The sequence below is a fragment of the Alosa sapidissima genome, chromosome 7 (assembly GCF_018492685.1).
Source record: "Alosa sapidissima isolate fAloSap1 chromosome 7, fAloSap1.pri, whole genome shotgun sequence".
NCBI lineage: Eukaryota > Metazoa > Chordata > Actinopteri > Clupeiformes > Clupeidae > Alosa > Alosa sapidissima.
Window position 1 is genome coordinate 4,331,699 of NC_055963.1, and position 19,182 is coordinate 4,350,880.

At 40.3% G+C, this 19,182-nt stretch overlaps 1 protein-coding gene across 1 annotated transcript; it reads right to left on the reverse strand.

The window, feature by feature from the left end:
* Positions 1 to 8,809: 8,809 nt before the first annotated feature.
* Positions 8,810 to 13,925, reverse strand: LOC121713875 (probable N-acetyltransferase CML1). Its single transcript, XM_042098926.1, has 3 exons — positions 13,787 to 13,925; positions 10,295 to 10,446; positions 8,810 to 9,755 (listed from the first exon to the last, which is right to left on the reverse strand). The coding sequence occupies exons 2-3, from the start codon at positions 10,311 to 10,313 to the stop codon at positions 9,016 to 9,018; spliced, it is 759 nt and encodes a 252-aa protein (XP_041954860.1). The 5' UTR covers positions 10,314 to 10,446; positions 13,787 to 13,925; the 3' UTR covers positions 8,810 to 9,015.
* Positions 13,926 to 19,182: the final 5,257 nt, after the last annotated feature.

Below are 19,182 nucleotides of genomic sequence, written 5' to 3' on the forward strand. Positions count from 1 at the left end.
AGATATACGTTACTGTAGCCAACCTATTTGTCTGTATAAAAATAGCTGAATAGACTCTTCTGTTGGCAATATGAACTAGACAGTATTTTCATGTGAATTGCGTCAAGGAATGATGTATAATGACTGTCTAACACAGGATAAAAAGAGGTCACAGGTCAGTTTGGATATCTTGTACAACATGGGCACTATGGAATAATGCATTAATAGCATGGATGTGGAGAAATCTCTTACTTTCAGCATTAGAAGTATTATTTAGTAAAGTAGTATTTTGAAATATGGCAGCTTGCGTAAGCATTAAAAGAGTAGAATATGAATGTATTTAAATATCTAAATCTCTAAAACTGACCTGTGGGTACCATACCTTAATGGAACCACAGGCATTATGTAGTGTCCTCACTCCACACACACACACACACACACACACACACACACACACACACACACACACCTCTTTGACCCTCATATACTGAAGGATCTCCTATTCACCACTGCCCATATGACCTTGTGATAAAACAGCTGCTGGAGTGAAAATGATGAATTACAGGGAAATAAATAAAAGCAATACATTTTAGAGAATGGTTCATATCAGATTTCAAGGAAAAAAAAAAATCCATTTTAATGAGACACCTGGTTCAATAATCATAAGAGTCGAGTGTAAGGACCTGATTACCTGCCTCAGATCCCTCCAGGTGGCTGGAACAAACACACTGGAACATCACCACCTCAATTAAAACACCCATACTTCCACATCCTCCAGGCAATTATGAGGCCTGAAATATTTATGTTCAGTTATGTTGAGAGTTTTGAAACTTCTAATTTAAAAAAAAAGAAAATCTGTGATTTGATCTGAGTAAAACTGACTTTCCCCTCTAACGCATTGTAAGTAACTAACGTACACTTGATATGACTTTTTTTGCTGTCTTTTTTTTACAGTAATCAGTTCTAAATTATCATGGCATGTTTGATTCATAATACAACATAACATTAGCATCAAGTTCCTTACCTTTAACTCTAACGTCAAGTCTAACTATATCAGTGAATCACATTTAGAGTTCAGTATTGAACATGCCACAAAGAAAAGGTTAAATACAGAGAACATCATTCATCAAATCAGTCATTATATGGCCTTTCTTTTCCTTTCTTTTTGACAGCTGTGACTAAAAAACAATGGTGGGGTACAATTGGTACCAATTGGTAATGCTATTTTCCCCCCATAGAGATCATTAAATGACGGGTTTGTGATGAATTTTCCAATAGACAACTTCAAAGCCTTAACCCTTAGAACCCGAATGACGCAAAGTACGTCAAAAAACACACCCTTTCTTCTCTGTTACATTGCTCCGCGACTGTTCATCACAACGAGATAAAACCTTTATTTTATGACAGAGAAGAAGTGGGGCTTTCCAAAGAGACTACGCACTTGTCTGTATGATCAAGTATGAAAATTATCATGAAATTAAATCAAATTGCATCATATTTACAGTCTATACTTCTCTGCGTTCACCTGCGCACCCATAATCCAACACTATCGTGTGTTTCTCTATGCCAAAACATGTTCATAATCCGGTTTTGAGATCCTAGCAAATTCCTGCATGGCATCCAATTCAAGGCTCACATTGCATCCCAATTTGTTCAACAAAGAAACACCTTTTTTGCCTTTACTTTGTTCATGGCAATGCAGTAAAAAGTTGAGAATCATCATGAGTGGATACACCATAGTCACACATGCTAACAGGCAAACTTGGGTCAAGTCAGGTCAGATCAGTTCGTGTCACAGATATGGAGCGCAGAATGGTAATTTTTCATCACACACCACATATTTCTGTAAATTGCTCAGCCCCAGAGTATCCCTCCAACATGGCAATTACATTGCCCGATTCAGGACAGCCTGCCCTACACACACATGAAATGCATGTGGAGCTATGACCTTGCTGTGGTGAGATACAGGTCAAAATATAAGAATTTGAATACATGAAATGATGGCAGATCTGGATAGCTTAGACTCTACTGAAAAAAAACAATATATAATATGTGTGTGTGGCACTTACAATGACCAGAATAAATCCTTATGAATAAAGGTAGTGAAAATGCCCTAAAAACAGCTTAGGGTTCTAAGGGTTAAACTTGGAAATTATGTAAAACTAGATAAGCTTGCCCCAGGAAGACACTTAGCGTGCCTGACCCTAGGAGTCAGCCCAACTTTCAGGTGTTATTTTTGATGGTTGACGTCTCATTGCATGTCTTGTTGAAAGAAATGCATTTTTGAAATTGAGAATGAGGAGGATAGAATATTTTCTCCACTTTAAGTCAGTGGCAGGTTGAGAAGACCTACATTCTGATACACAAGTCACCACTGAAGATGCATCATTGACCCCAATGATAAAGCATGTCGGTAAGATTTGAGGGTAACACAAGGGTTAATGTAAAACATATAATCCTAAACAATTAAGGTTTGAGCAGCCATGATTAAAAGGGGGAGGAAAGTCACCAAACCACTGTGGTGCCAAGGCAAGCCCATCAGTCTGGGCAAAGCTAAAGTACCCTCTCAAAGATTCCAGCTCCATTGATCCACTTTAGAAGTGGATGTCCATCAAAAGTATGACCAAGATGCACCAGAAAGATACTACATTGGGTAAAGCCAACCTGCACATCACCTCTGGAGAGTTACAGACCTCGATGGCATGCATCTGGAATAAATCTACATGCGTCTACAATCAGACAAAACTGGAACAGACACAACGTTCATGGGAGGTGCTAAAAGAAAGCCTCTGCTCTCAAGAAAGAACAAAACTGCCCGATTCAACTTTCAAAGGCCTCTTGGAAGTTCATTCTCTGGACAGGTGAGTCAAAAATAGAATTATAGTAACAATCCAAATCGCCATGTTTGGAGGAAAGCCAAGACTGTATACCAAAAAAAGATCCCCTCTCAACAGTTAAGCATGGTGGTGGAATTAAGCTGGCGTGGAGCTGCTTTTCTGGGTCCGGACCTGGATGGCTCTATATCATCCAGTGAACCATGATTTTTCACCCCTATCGACAAATTCTTGATCTGAACCTCATGTCAGTCAGGGAGATGAAGCTAAGGAGGAAATTTTAATTTACAACAGGACAACAATGACCCTATAAGCATTCGAGCAAAATGACCAAGGAATTGGCCTAGTCAAAGTCCAGACCTCAATTCAATATAAATGTTCTGGCTGGATCTGAAGCGGGCAGTACCTGGCAGTTGTCCCTCCAACCTCTCTCAACTGACTGAGTTCTGCAAGGACGAGTGGCAAACATCCGCAGAAGCAGATGTGGGACCCTGGTTCATGGGTGCAAAAGGAGGTGCTACAAGAAATTAACTACATGGTTTTACAAATGGCATATTTTGAGTTTTTGTGAGTTAAACCACTTTCGTTGAATATATAATGAAAATATATATCATTCTTTTGTTTCTGTTAATTATTTAGAAGGTCGGCTTTACAAATTGGGGTTTGGATGTTCATTAAATACGTTTATTTTAATTTTTTGTAAAAAACAACTGACCATGTCTGAGGGTTCACAAACGTTCAAGCAGCACTGTATACAGTGTAGGCCTACCACTTTTAAACCACTGATTAAAACAAATAAAAAGCGTTATAAGAAATGAGTCATGATTAGCGTGAATATTGGTGAATATCATTTAAGGAGATTTTTAGGAACTTCTTTTTTTCCCCTTAGGAATCTACTTAAGATTTATCTTAAGAAAATGTTCATGAATCCAGTCTGAAATGTTGTCTGAGCCAACTACTAACGTTGGCAAGTTAGCAAGCTAACTACACTCCACTGTTTTGAATGGACACATCTCATGAATCCAAACATGTTTAGCCTAATGTTTTTACTGCTGCTTTACTGCTACACTTGCCTAGAAATCTAGACGCACCCCTAGCGGTCTAGCAACTCTCCGTTGGCTTGTGAGCTCCAGAAATCGAAACTTAATCAGGCCTTTGAAATCGTGTATAGAGTCATTTGGTGGGCTTAACATAATGCTTGATGGCAGAGTTGCAACGGTTTGGCTTGAATTCCCTGCTACTTGAAAACAAATATCCTATTGCGTCCTATTGTGTGCAGAGGGAATTTGAAAGACAACTGATTATCCCGCCCCTCGGACTGAGCACTGCGAACAGTGAGTGCCCAGACCCTACATTTTAATGTGGGTCTGGCTCGCCAGGCTACTGCTACACTGTTTTTCATGCTATATTAGCACACATGACCAATGGCTTCTGCTACAATACTGAATGGCTGTAACTCTATTACCTCAACCTATTCTTGCACTTACATGTACATAGTTTTTTATATTACCTTGTCTACATTATACTTTACTCTCTTATTTGTCCATATTATTTATGCTGGTCTCTAGACCTTATTCTTGCACTGTTGCACTACTGTTGGACTACTTTTTGCACCTTCACCATGACACTCACTCTCTTGAGCACCTCACCATGCACACAGAACTACAGGCCAGTCCCGGCCCTGTCACTGCAAGCGTCTCATGCTTGATCACCCTCAAGCACACTGAGGATTTTTTTTAATTTAGTTTATATAGTATATTTAGTATTTAGTTTTGTTAGTTTTTCTTATCTTCTACTGTCTCTATTGTACAGTGGAGTTTGGTTATATGTTGTGTATGATGTCTGGATGCTACTGAGACCTTGTATCTCCCCTTGGGATCAATAAAGTATCTATCTATCTATCTATCTATCTATCTATCTATCTATCTATCTATCTATCTACATCTCTATGACAACCTAAGAGATCCCTGTGAGGTTCCCTGTGCATTTTACACCCTGTGCAGTGAGTAGGGAGTAGGAAATATAGCGTAGGGACCCGATCGGTACGCAACCTTAGCTAACATTACCCATTGATAGGCCTACTGCCTGGAGTTAGGCTTACAATGCTAAGGGATGAATGGACAGACAAACAAAATGTCACATATGTGGTGGACAGTTTGAAAATGACATGCTTCTTTGAGGTAACTTGCATAGCCTACATTCTTATTTTGGCGTTACATAGCAGATAGTGATTGCTAGAGCTTGCAGAGTCTCATATTCCCTCCATCTCCAAAAATCCCTTTCTTTGGGGGGGGGGGGGGGGGGGTTACAATAGTTATAGGCTACTAGTAGTGTGTGTTGGAGGCCTATGCTTTTGTGCCTAGGCTGAACTGCCAATAAAACAAATGTATTATTTTTTAATTATATTTGACAGTCAGAAACATTTCATTGAGGGACTGGTCCTTCCTCAGTATGTGATTCCTTCTACAATTCTGTCTTAATCGTGCACAACTCCATGCATATTGCCATGAGGCTACTGCTATAGGCGTAACTGGCTTTGGAGAGCCTATAAGCAGATCTCGAAGTGAGCCTCGTCATTGGCTGTGAAGTAATTCATTATTCATGTGGATGTCCAGAAAACCATGAGGGGGCACTAAATCTGCCAAAAAGGACCGTTTTATTCTCCAGCCTAATTATAGGCTGGAGAATGGGCAGCCGTGGCCCACTGGTTAGCACTCTGGACTTGTAACCGGAGGGTTGCGGTTCGAGCCCCGACCAGTGGGCCGCGGCTGAAGTGCCCTTGAGCAAGGCACCTAACCCCTCACTGCTCCCCGAACGCCGCCGTTGTAGCAGGCAGCTCACTGCGCCGGGATTAGTGTGTGCTTCACCTCACTGTGTGCTGTTTGTGTTTCACTAATTCACCGATTGGGTTAAATGCAGAGACCAAATTTCCCTCACAGGGTCAAAAAAGTATATATACTTATATATATAGGGTTGTGAATGGGCTTGTGAAGTAACATCTAAGCTGCATACCTACTGTGTTAACATCACAGAACAAGGAACAAAGCTCTGTTCATCGATTCCATCACCACTTTAAAAGTCTGAATCAGACATGAAATGAATCAAGTGAAACTATCTATCACTAACTTGCTAATACAATATGTCATGGAAAGTGGTATGGCTTGTTTTGCAATAATAACACAGAATACACATCAAAGTTATCTAGACTTTTCTTGCTTGTTCGATTGCCCTTTCTCTTGAAGAACAACTATAATGTGCAATTTGGACAATTAATTTACCAACTATGTTTTTGTTTTGGAAGAATGGCAATAAACTCAGTTAAAGCTAAACTGATTTATATCCCAGTGGATCCCAGGATAAGGGCTGAAGCATCACCAGCAGGATCAACACCTGTCCACTGGCTGGCTGCCTAATATTTTTTGACAGGCCAGGCGGTGATGATGGATGTCATTGATGGATGTGCTGGGTTATGCATCTCAATTGTTCGATTCAGGTTCTCCTTCGCCAGGCCCCCATCTTGTTTGATGTGGGAGGGACTCAGTGGGCTGCTAAAGAACAAATGAGATGGAGGACAATTATTCCAAACGTATGGCTATATTGTGAAATGTGTCAGCGTCATTTGATACATGTTTGGGTTTTTTATCACTGTGAAACTAAGTTACATATACATGTGTATACAACCAAGGTTATAATAAGTATGACACATATATGACAATACACACACACAAACATACAGACAGGTCTTAGTGTTGCACTCACACTTGGGGTCAGGGTGCAAACATAAGTGTGAGTGACAACCACCAACTGTCGATGGGGAACAGGATTATAGGTAATTAAGAACCATCTCAGCCAAAGGGTCACAGAAATCTAATTATCACACATCACACACACACACACACACACACACACACACACACACACACACACACACACACACACACAACACACACACACACATACACACACACAAAACAAAAACAAAAGATTATCAGACTTGTTATTAAAAGCCTAATTTATTTCCATTATGGAATACACTTGCAGGCTTAATAACTGCCTTTCACTGAAATAAAGACTAATTACTGCAACTTTAAAAATGTTCTTTTTAATCTTACAAGGTGAAGGTATACACAGTGATGTCCAAGGGGAATGTTTTTCACTCCGAGTAGCATGTCTTACAGTAATCTTACCTCTCCTTAATGAATGCTTCAAGATTCCTTGGTCATTCACCTGTATAGTCCACATGTGCGTCTGCTCATTTTAGATTTGTATGTAAATAGTGTAGAGCATCCTTGGGGAGGGATGTAACTAGTGTACAGCATCCTTGGGGAGGGATGTTTGTAAATAATTATTATGAGCGTAGCGGTATAAGGATTGTCAATTTTTTTTTCGTTACCAAATATAAATAAATATTTGGTCAGTGATTTCCGGGATACCGACACACCGGGGCACATGAAACTTGATGGGCATGAAACCCCAAAAATGCTGTTTTTCCTAAATAACTACCTGAAGCGTGGCACCGAGGATGGCAATATTTTTTATGGTATGTTGTTCTCAAGGGCGCACATCAACCTAGCCCATAACCACTCATTTGTGATTTGCACCCCCTCCCCTCTCCGTATAAAATGAAAATGCAATACTACACTGCTTTAATCACCCCTATTTTCATGTGTATGATTAACCTCTTCCTCTAAATCCTCTGGAGGTATGCCACGTTTTGTGGAAATCTGTCCATAGGGGGTCATACAATAAATTAATTAATGTGTACATTTAGTGACTGTGCACGCATACAAACACACACTCACACAAATTCACAAGAGAGAATGTGCAGGATTGAGCAGCCCGAAAAGTTGAAAACTACAGATTTCACTGCTAACTAGAGATTGCACCTATTGCATCATTGAACCCAAGATTCGCACACAAGATGACAACATTTTTGTGGTTTGTTAATGTCAACGAGTCGCATCAACCTAGTCCATAAGCACTCATTTGATGTTGCACGTCCAGTTAAACAATGTAAATGGGGACACACATAACCTGGATCACACACATGCAGGTACACACAGACACACACACACACACTTACACACACATGAGCTGCAAGAGTAGGGGATGGAGTAGGAGACGGAGACAAATTGACATGTGTGATTTATTTTTGTGGAGAGAATGTGCAGGACTGTGCAGCGGTCATATTTTGATTTATTACTATTATTACTACTTATGTTTTGACTCCTGACTGAAATCATGTAACCCTGTTGAATTGACAGGACTTTGTAAAGCAACAGCTTCTTCATTATCCTGATTTCTCTGCCTCACTACTTAATTGTCAATCACATGAATTTTGGGTCAATTTCATGAGTCAAGGGGGTACATTTGGCAGAATGTCAGGTCTGTTCGGTGGTCAAAAATGACCGTGCCATTCAGGGCAAAGAGGTGAGCAATCATGAGCGTATTTATGAAAACAGAGTGTGGTGGCAACGGAAGTGGAACATGGCAACAAATCCTCACATGAATATTAAGCCACTGAGTGTGATGCCTGCCATGTTGCCATTCTAATTGTTAGTGTTGCATAGAGGTAGGAATGGCCATAGTGGTTTATCCCACTGAATTAGGTTAATCTCCATCACTAGTGTGTTTGAGAACAGAGGGCTCTTTATTGGCTTCTAGCGTGAGATCACATATGTGCACTCGGTATTGCCTGGAGGAATGTTAAACCCTGATCACTCCCGCACTATTGCGTCTTTCAGTGGTATTTTAAGCAAAGTCTTTTGAGGTCTTAGGAGTCAGCTGGCAGTAATGCCTATGAGGCAGTGGCACTCACTGTTATCCCTGCAAAGGAGCTTAAAGCAAACTTTTCCTTATTCCTTCATATTTTCTCACATATGGGCATGTATTACTCAATTGAGGAGAGAGCAGCATGATGGTTTTATGGTTTATTACACATATTTATATATTTCAGTGCCAAATCCAGCCCACTCTATCTCAAAGTGGACTTTTGAGGTTTTAATGAAGGCTAGTTTTAAATAAAATTTCAGACAAAAACCCAACCAGACCTTTGTAGTTATCTTTGCAATCTTGAATTTCTCCCACAATTTGGCCAGATGAAGGACTTGGTTTGTGGTGGTGATGTTTGTATGTGTGAGAATTAGATTTTTAGTGGGATAATTGTCCTGTGATCTGAGAGTTAAAGAGTGTGTTTCTGTTTTCAGATGACCTTCTCCATGCGCAACACATTGATGCGTGCTAGTTTAGCCATCCAGCGGTTTGAGTGTGTTTTGCTGTGGCTGGAGGTCTGGACAAAGCCCATCTTCTTGGAGAGGGCAAGCGCTGCAGCCTGAGGAGAGCTGGTCTCCAGGACGATGCTGGACAGGCCTTGCTCTTTACAGAAGTGGATAGCAGTCTGAAGCAGCTGGGAGCCGAGACCTTTGCGCCGCAGTGGGAAGGAGACCGCCAGCTGGAACACCTCCCCGTAACTTCCATCTCCGTCATCAGTTGCCATGGTACTTCCATTCCAGCTGTTGCTCCTCCTGCCGTCTGCGTCGTCCCCTCCCTTATGTGCCAGCACGGCCACCGCCCCGGCGATCTTCGATGTGCCGTTAACGTCCATCTCTGCTACCCAGAAGTTGTTACTTGGGTTGTCCAGGAAGTGAGCTTGCACGTCATCCATTTCTCCAGCCAACTTCCTGTTGAGGTAGCCCTGGTAGATCTCATTGCAACAGTAGTACACCAAGCCAGCCCAGGCACCACCAAATAACAGTGCCTGAAAGTAAGAGCTCCCACCCAGCACATAGCCAGCCATACAGATGCTGAGGGCCACACCAATGTGGTCCGGATCACTCATGGCCTTGAAGAAGGCCGGATAAACATGCTCCATCACCCCAAAACGAAACAGTGAGACCACCGATGCCTTATCTGTGGGTCTGTATGGACGAATGGAACAGGGCACTAAGAAACCAAGAGAAAAGTGCAGCGGAGAGGGTATTTCAGTTAATCAGGATTTAATCTGGCTGGTTTAGACATTAGAAAATACCACTGTGTTGCATAATGACTTGATCCCGGAGATAATGAGCCATTCAGAAGAATTTGTCAATTTCATGTTAAATGGAAAGCTGGCAAAATGAATGATCTCAATATCTAAATAACACAGACCACCGTGATTATCTGAATAAACAAATTGTAATGGTCAAACTGTTTTTTTTCCCATTTCAAACACAGACTTCCTTTTCTTAACAGTTATCTATATGCGTCTGAGTCCATAATAAAACAATGGTATATGGACTTTTAGGCAGCATCAAAAATGGCAAGTCACACATTATTGTACTAAATTTATACATTTACATTCTGTTGCTATACGTTCACTGAGCAGATTGGATAACATATCAAAGACTTTGTACATATTGTAAGTACTTGTGAAAATATCCCACAAGTATTCATATACATTTGCTATACAACCATAATCAAATGATTTATTATGTTAAACTTACAGGTACTGGTTTGTGCCATTGTGCGTCTTGTCTGATGTCCCTTCTCTCTCACTCTTCTGTGTTGGTCAGTTTCCCCCTCCTCACCCTCTCTCTATGGACACTGCAGTCCCTGTGCTGTTTCAAGACCATTCACAGAGTGGCCTGGACACTGTCTGAGCATGCTCACACACACACACATACCCACACCCACACACACTCACACACACACACACACACACACACACATACACACACAAATGGCATTTCACAAGACTGGCCCATAAGCTGGGTCTAGTGAAGTAGTTAAGAACAGTAAATCCTTATCTTGATTTTGCCATGACTGAGACTGACTGAATGAACAACCTCAGTCTGGGTATGAAATTTGATTGGCAGGTTGAACTGTTTGATGGTTGTTCCTGACAGATAGTCATTGTTGGACAACTGTGGAGTGGGTAAGACTGTTTTTAGTGGCAGGCTAACACATACTAATGACTTGCGCTAGCCTAGCACCTGTGAACTCTGCAACTAGAAGGACTGGAGGAAACGTGTTGAAAACAGTCTCCACTAATAAATATCACACTTGCTAACTTGGAAATGAGGTTCTATGTCCAAAATCCTGAACCACCCCTTTAAACATTGACGTGAACATGAAATGAAACAACACAGAACAATTGATTGTTTCAGCACACTCCAAAGAGACAAGGTCAGGTGTTCATGGAATATTGCATTAATGTTGTTATTGCCCATGTTATGCCTTAAAGTAAGTATAATTTTGGACTGTAACTAGAAGTTGTTTTCACTTGCTAAATTGAGCATGTTAGCGTTAAAGGTTGTATCAGTAATTTTAGGCCCAAAAAAGGCCCAAACATAAATGATCACATTCATCTATTATTTCCTAACGATCCGCTAGCTGTCTGCCCCATAAGCAGGCCGTCAAAAAAACGTGTCTCTGTAGGCAGCCTAGGCTCCAAGATCTGTACGCAAAAACAATTGCTACCAACAAGGCCCACTCAAAGGCAAAATAAAGTGTTTCAACCAATAACTGACTATATGTCAGTATATGTTTAGGAGAGTTTTAATTGCATGGGAGGGAGGTGGAGGGAGTAGCGAGCTAGCTCTCTGTTTTGTTTGAACATCAACAGAAGTGACGTATCCCCACTATCGCTGATACAACCTTTAACTGACGTGAATGAATGACAAAACTTCCATACGACTTCCATAGGCCTACCGGATATTTCAGAGTAGCCTAGCAGGAGAGGCTTTGAGTTCGGTTAATGTGTTTTTTTTTTTTTTAAACTGGCTGCAGCATGAATTTAGAGGAGATAACACGTCATGACAAGGATAGGCCGACGGTAAGCCTATAGGTTACTTGTTTTTATTATACTGGCCAGGGATGGATTACTGAACGGGCCTACTGGCCTCTGCGTGAAGGCACTACTACGTTCTCCACCCCTGATATCTGAATAAGACCCCTCAGTCAAATAACACAGGTTATGTTGTGTGATATGTCTGAATAGGGCCCCTCAATTATATTCTATGGGGGATATTATTCACTCCTGATATCTGAATGGGGCCCCTCAGTCAAAAAACACGGGTCACACTATGTATGATAATCATGCTTTGTAATTGGCATCTTTTCACAGCAAGATACCTTAAATTAATTTCCACAAAACTCACCAGAAGTCACCATTTAAGGAGTTTATTTTTCAAAATGTTCTTCCAGGGGTGGCATGACCCTGGACCCCCCTACTATTACTGAGTTACTAATAGGCTAGGGGTGTCACAATTCTCCAAATTCTCGATTCAATTAAATTTTTGTGTGAAAGGAATTGAAGGCCTGTCTCATAGGCGCCCATCTCAAATACAAGCCTGTGCAGTTCGGTGATTTTGGAAAATAAAAGCCTGGGCCCAGTTCCCCGAAAGCATCTTAAAGGAGAATTCCGGTGTGATATTGACCTAAAGTGTGTTGAAACATGATACCGAGTGTAAACGTATGTCTCATAGCCCATCTCGGCTTGTCCCCTGCACTCCAAAATCTGGCGCTAGTTAGCCGATGCTACCAACAGCTTTTTCAATGGTGGTGCTTCGGCATCGGGCTAGCCATGCAAATAAATCACTGTTTTACACCATTTACAATGCTCAATGTATCTCCACACTTCATTGGTAGACTTCCGAGGGCCCTGACATTTAAAACGAGACATTGAGAACTTTGAAAAAGCACTGGTCATTTACTTACAAGACGATTTATACAGACAGTATCTTCACGAAGTTTAGCGTTTGCAGCCATCTTGAATTTAGTCACGATAAGTCGAGCGACGAGTAAGAATGAACAGGTATGATAAGGGATCAGATTCCAAAAATAATTCTGTGGAAATGCATGGATTCCAGTTGCTGCTACTGGAAGAAACTTGAATCCGTGCATTTCCCGAAACTATCGTAGCTTAAGAACGTCGTGAAAACACTCGTAGATCTACGAGTAGCCTACTCCAGAGTTCTCGTTACCGGATAAGAGCGTCTTAACAGTACTTCTCACTGAGGTCACCAACAGGACATACAGAGGAATTACAACTTAGAATACATAATCCAATGTCCGTTCCCATTCTTTATTGTGTTTACCTGTGATGAATTAGATTTTAGCGTGCAAATGAAATAGTATAGCCTGCATTTAATGGTCATAATAATGTGATGAAAAGCGGACAAAAATGCAATCAAGTTATGAAACGAGACGTTGCCAGAATATTTTGCCATTATCTTTGCTAAGTGAAGGCTATATTTTATTAGGCCTATGAGGTAAAAATCAGAGAAAGCAACATGTGGTTTAGTCTGTAGGCTACTGCATCAAAATCTACACAGTTCCTCACTTTCTTACTAGACTTCTTTCTTATCTTCAAACGTGTTCTTAAGTGACACCGCAAAAAATTATTGCATGGTGCAACAATCTAATCTTAGAACTATTAACGTGGACAGCTCCCCTTAAGAGTATCTTAAGAGCAGTGCACGCGCATTCACGCTACGAGCATGTTCGGGAAACAAACGAACGATCGTAAGATGAATTGTAGAAAACCCTCTTAAGAGCGTGTCTCCGTCGTTATCGGGGAACTAGGCCCTGGGCTATATTTGGTAATAAGTTTTACAGTATTTGGTTTTTAAGAATGATTCAGTGAACATACAAAGCCACAAGACAACTGCAAGTACGTCTAAACATATTTGAACAGATGATCACAAAACCAAGAACTTTAGAAACATTTGATTTTCACTTCATGATGTTTTTTAAACTGCAGCTTGTAGGCTTTTTATCCCCTATGGAAGACTCATGACCACTCACTTCAGGTTAGGGCAACAGACAACTTACACATGAATCAGAAATCACAGAAGTCACAAGGTCAGTGTGCAAAGACTTTTTTTTTTGTTACAGGAAACATCCATTTCAGAAGGAGCCTATTTCTAGTGCCACTAATAATCAATAAAGGGCAGTAATTTCTCATCCTTTGTCATCCACTTGTCCTAACTTACCTGTGCATTTATTCATCAGATGGTAAATACTTGAAATCAAATAAGCTCTTCAGTTTCATTCATTATTAAGAAAGCCTTTTACCACTTTTTAGCCATCAGCCATAAAATATGAAGCCTCTTTGTCCATGTAATGATTTATCTTCCAGTAGATGTATTGTTATGGTGCCCAGGAGGTATCATTTAATTTTTTTTTTGCGTATGTGCTCATTTTAAAAGAAGGTGTGCTCACTTTACTTAATTGTGTGCTCATTTGAGTAAATTGTGTGCTGGTTTTACTTAATCATCCACTTATTGCCCAAATTGTGCTTTTAACAAGCCCACAGCGCATAATTTTATAAAACAAACAAACTATTCAGTAAATCGAGTGCACAGTTTACAAAATCTAGCAAAATGAGGGTACAATAACAAAATGAGCAAACCATTTAGTTAAATGAGCTCACAATTTAATAAAACAAACTGACATTTTCTCAATATTCAAAAGAAATCTGGAGTTAACTATACTTGATCAATTAATTCCTTTGTTACTGTTAGGTTAATGATTACTAATTTATGAAAGCACCATTCTGAAAAGTCATGCTGAGCTATGCATGCTACCTTCTGAATAAATTAATAAAGTTCTATCTAATTCAAAGACACAGCGACTGTTCTGTTTTGAATCTTAGAATAATTAGCCAGGCATTTCATACGTTCAGACCCAAAACTTGGTTGCATGACTATTCACTGAAGGAACTGTGATTAGACTGAGGCATTGTCAATTAATTGTGCACCTTCTGTGACATTGGTTCATGTGAATACATTCATATAATTAATTACAGTTTCCTACGACTAATACAGTTTGACCCATATTTAAATACCTCCATATAAATTACCTTAGGGATGTAATTGTGTCCTGAAGGAACTGAATCTCTTTGTGGAGAGCGGAGATGGTGGTGCATGTGTTTACATGACCCTGTATGTGCATACCCTTTCTGTGGGTTTAGCTGTTTATCAAGCAAAGTTGATGTGTTAGTTTGTGGTGTGGTTTTGTATGTATGTAGATAGATAGATAGATAGATAGATAGATAGATAGATAGATAGATACTTTATTCATCCTGAGGGAAATGTTAGGCATCCAGCAACAACCATAAAACAACAAACATACATACATATATATATCTCACATACATAAAAATCACTCACAGAAATGAAAAAAATATAAAGAGCATGTGAAGTGATTGTATTTGTGAAGGTCTGAATTGTGATGTGCCTGGATTTTGTGTGTGTGTGTGTGTGTGTGTACATGCATGTGTGTCTGTGCGTGTGTGCACGTGTGTGTGTCTGTGCGTGTGTGCACGTGTGTGTCTGTGCACGCGCGCGCGTGTGTGCATGTGTCAAAGTCAAAGTCTGCTTTATTGTCAATTTCTTCACATGTCAAGACATACAAAGAGATCGAAATTACGTTTCCCACTATCCCACGGTGGAGACAAGACATATTTTACCAATTAGGTCCACAGACAAACATAACATTCAAGTAAACAATATAAAAAGTAAAAATAAGAAGGCACATACAATGAAGAAAATAAGAGCAGCAAGATTTGAGTTGAAATTGTGCAATTGTGCATACAGTAGACAGTCAATATAATAGTGCAAAAGTCAGACCAATAAATGGCTGAGGTAGTTCTGTTTGACCTAAGTATGCAAGTGGCATAGTGGTGCAAGTTATGTAAGAGCAGCAGAAGTGTGTTCAGAAGTGTTTTCAGAACAACAGGACAACAACAACAAGTTACAAAGTGTGCAAGTGTACAAGTGGAGTAGTGCAAGTGGAGTAGTGCAAGGCAGCCATTGTGGGTCCAAAGTCCAGGATATTATGTAGCTGAGGGTGGAGGGGGGAGAGGGGGGAGAGAGTTCAGCATCCTAACAGCCTGGTGTATGAAGCTGTTGGTGAGTCTGGTGGTGCGGGAGCGCAGGCTTCTGTACCTCTTCCCAGAGGGCAGTTGATCAAACAAATTGTGAGCGGGGTGACTTGCATCAGTGTGTGTGTGTGTGTGTGAGTGTGTGTGTGTGCGTGTGTGTGTGCATGTGTATGTGTGAGTGTGTGTGTGCACTTATGTCTGTTTATGACTGCACTGGGTGGCGAATAATATGGTTCTATCTGACACACGTGTGACTCTGGCCCTTCTGACAGTGCCTTGTGCAATAACCCTGTGGCCCTGTGACAAGATTAGATTCTCAGCGCTGGAGGAGGGACTACACCTGTTTAAATCAATAGCAGTGACTCATGAATTGCTGAGACATCTGAGGTCAAGGAACTTTCGGAATCTGCTTAAAGTGCAGCAAGAATTTTAAATGCCATAGACTCAACCCTAACCCGGCCACCTCTCCTACCTTTTAGTATTGACAGAAAAATCAAGGTATCAAAAATATGCAAAATAGTCTGACACTTATGGAGGCTGCCCAGGCTTTTTAGGGAAAAGAGTCTCATTTCTGATATGATACTTTAATACCTGTTGGGATGCAGGGGCCTGTGTGTTTAAAGTCTTTCCAAATGGAAGATTATTTTTGCCAGAGATTATGTTACAGCAGAGATTTACATGGGGACATGTGTGGGCCTCAACAGAACACACACAGAAAATGGATTTTTATGCTGTCAAGTCATGTAATGAAAAATGTGTTTTAAAGAGTTAAAGGTAGGCAGACCATAGTGATCTTATGAAGAATTTGTTGTTTGTTCCATCCTGTTTTCTCTCTGGGAATAGGATAATCGATTCTTTGAAACTTTGCTTGATCCTGAAAAATGTACTAATATAAAAGTTTAATACCACTTTTCCAAGGCGACCTTGTCATTGAGCAAAACTGCAAGTGACAATAAATAATTCAACATACTTCTTTTAATAACTGCATTATACATTCCCCTCTACGCCACTCAGGCCCTCCTCCCATTGGTAGAAGCATCAAGAGAATTCTCCCTCATTTCTTTTTCTGTTTGCATTTTTCTGTTTCAAGACTGTTCAAATCAAATGACATTAGGTTGAGGTAATGCATATTGTCTATTTCACCTGCAGACCTTACTAATGTTTCCATTTTTAACCAGGCTTGCTCCTAAAGCAATAGGAAAGTCTGCCGACATGCTGTCAATGGTCATACTGAAAACACTGCTCAGTTTGTATTTCATTGTAAACTCAAATGTAATATACATTTAGATATTTTTTTTCATTCTGTATTAATTTTAGTTAACTGTTCTTTTTCACAAATTCCAAAAATAATTTAGTTTGCTAAATGATTTCTGATTATCAGTGGAGGTGCCCCATCCGCATCCATATTTGAAATCCCATATGTATTTTGGTGAGCTCACTGGATTTCAAAATGATACAATGTAAGTACATTTAATTTGGTTTGTTTATTTGTTAGGGACTATGCTCATTAATTGTCAGACAAAAGTTGTAAATAAGACGGAGTTAGCTGTGAGTGCTAATTTTCATCTGTTGTCCCTAGCCAGCTCATAAAAAGGCAGCCTAGTTGTGCAAGTGGAAGGATGAACATTAATGGCTAACAACAGGAAGAGTCAGCATGAGGTTGATGCAATCTAGTAGGAGAGGAGGAGAGAATAAGATTTGCCCATCTTGACGGTTCACATTCAAAATGACAAGTGACCTGTATCTAACTCTAATGTGATTCTATCCTCTAAAATGCCATACACATGAATACGTTTTCGCTAGGGCTGTCAAACGATTATTATGACCGCCGTTAGCGTAGCTTTTTTTGGTACGTTAGGCTCAAGGGGCCATCTCAACCCATCCCATAATATAACAACTCATTTAGAGTATAGCGGCACATAGTTAAAAATTAAAAAGCAAAACTGAAGCTCTGTAATCAGGTATCTTTGGCTGACGTGTTCAGAACTGCACAAAATTCAACCTGTATGATCACTATGACACCCTCTGAATGCATGCTCAGTTTCGTGGAATTTTGCCCATGGAGGGCCATACAATAAATTAATTTATGGGCACATTTAGTGACTGTACACAAATCGGCCTGCAGATGGTGGTGTTGAGCGAAGGGTTGCCATATGAAGTTGAAACTGTACACACACACACACACACACACACACACAAATGCACGCACGCACTCGCACACGCACACGCACATGCACACACACACGCACACGGAATTAATGGACAAGGCGGAGGCAAAGTAGCCTAGCCCTGCCCACCTAGATCTTCTTTCAGGGAGATCAGGGCTATTGGCGATCTAAAAGGGCTATATTTTAGCGATCTAAAACGCATGGTCACTGGCGAATAGCTTAGGGTTTTGTTATCAAACGTTATCAAACATCAGACGCCTGGCACAAAAAGGCGTTTTTTATGTTTCTTAATCAATCAGGGGTGTGTTTTGGGCGTAACAACATCTATCATTCCCTTTAACAGCAAGCAGTGCAACTTCAAACAGTGCATTGGTATTTTGACAGGTATTCCACTAGACCAGTGTTTCTCAAAGTGTGGTCCGGGGACCATTGGTGGTCCGCAAGCTATCCCAAGTGGTCCGTGAGCAGACATGGTAAAATATAATGAGATAGATGAGTTGTTTGCAATGTTGAACCAACTTGTATGTAAATCCAAACAGTTCTGCAGCATGCCTATGTAAGCTACGCCAGTTTAAATCATATGAATTCTCTGACACAATAAGCAAGGTGAGTAGGCCTATTGTGTAATATACTATTAAAGTACATGTAGGTCTACTCTTTTTTTTAGCTAGGTGGTCCGCAAGGTTTTTTTTTATTGGTTAAGTGGTCCTTGGTCTGAACAAGTTTGAGAAACACTGCACTAAACCATGCTTTACTAAAACCTAGCAGAGTATAGCCTACATGCATCTGAAACTACTTCGGTAACACTTTACTTGACAGTATCGACATAAGAGTAACATGACACTGTCATGATTTTATTTGATGTACATTGACATTCTGACATTCTGGTAATGATTGATGAATTTTAAAAGCATATGCAATACTTAAATATATCACTGTGTGTATGGGATGGATTTATCTTTGTAAAATATGTGGTAACACTTTATTTGAAGGGGTCTACACAAGGGTGACATGTAACCGTCATAAGAATGTCATGACACATGTCATGCACACTAATGACATAGTATTGATGTTTATGACTGTCATTCGGTTTTTGGAATGTCAAGTTGACATTGTTTGGGTGTCATCATTATAACAACTTGACATTAGGCCAGATGACATTATTTGAGGGTGTCTCTGCCATGACAACTTGACATTAGCCAAGAAAATGTAAACCGTTGTCATGACAACTTGACATTAGCCAAGAAAGAAATGCAAAATTGAATATATAACTTGGCCTGACTCATCTTCTAGGTTTGTGAAGTGGTGGGCCGGAATAATTGATTGACATGACACC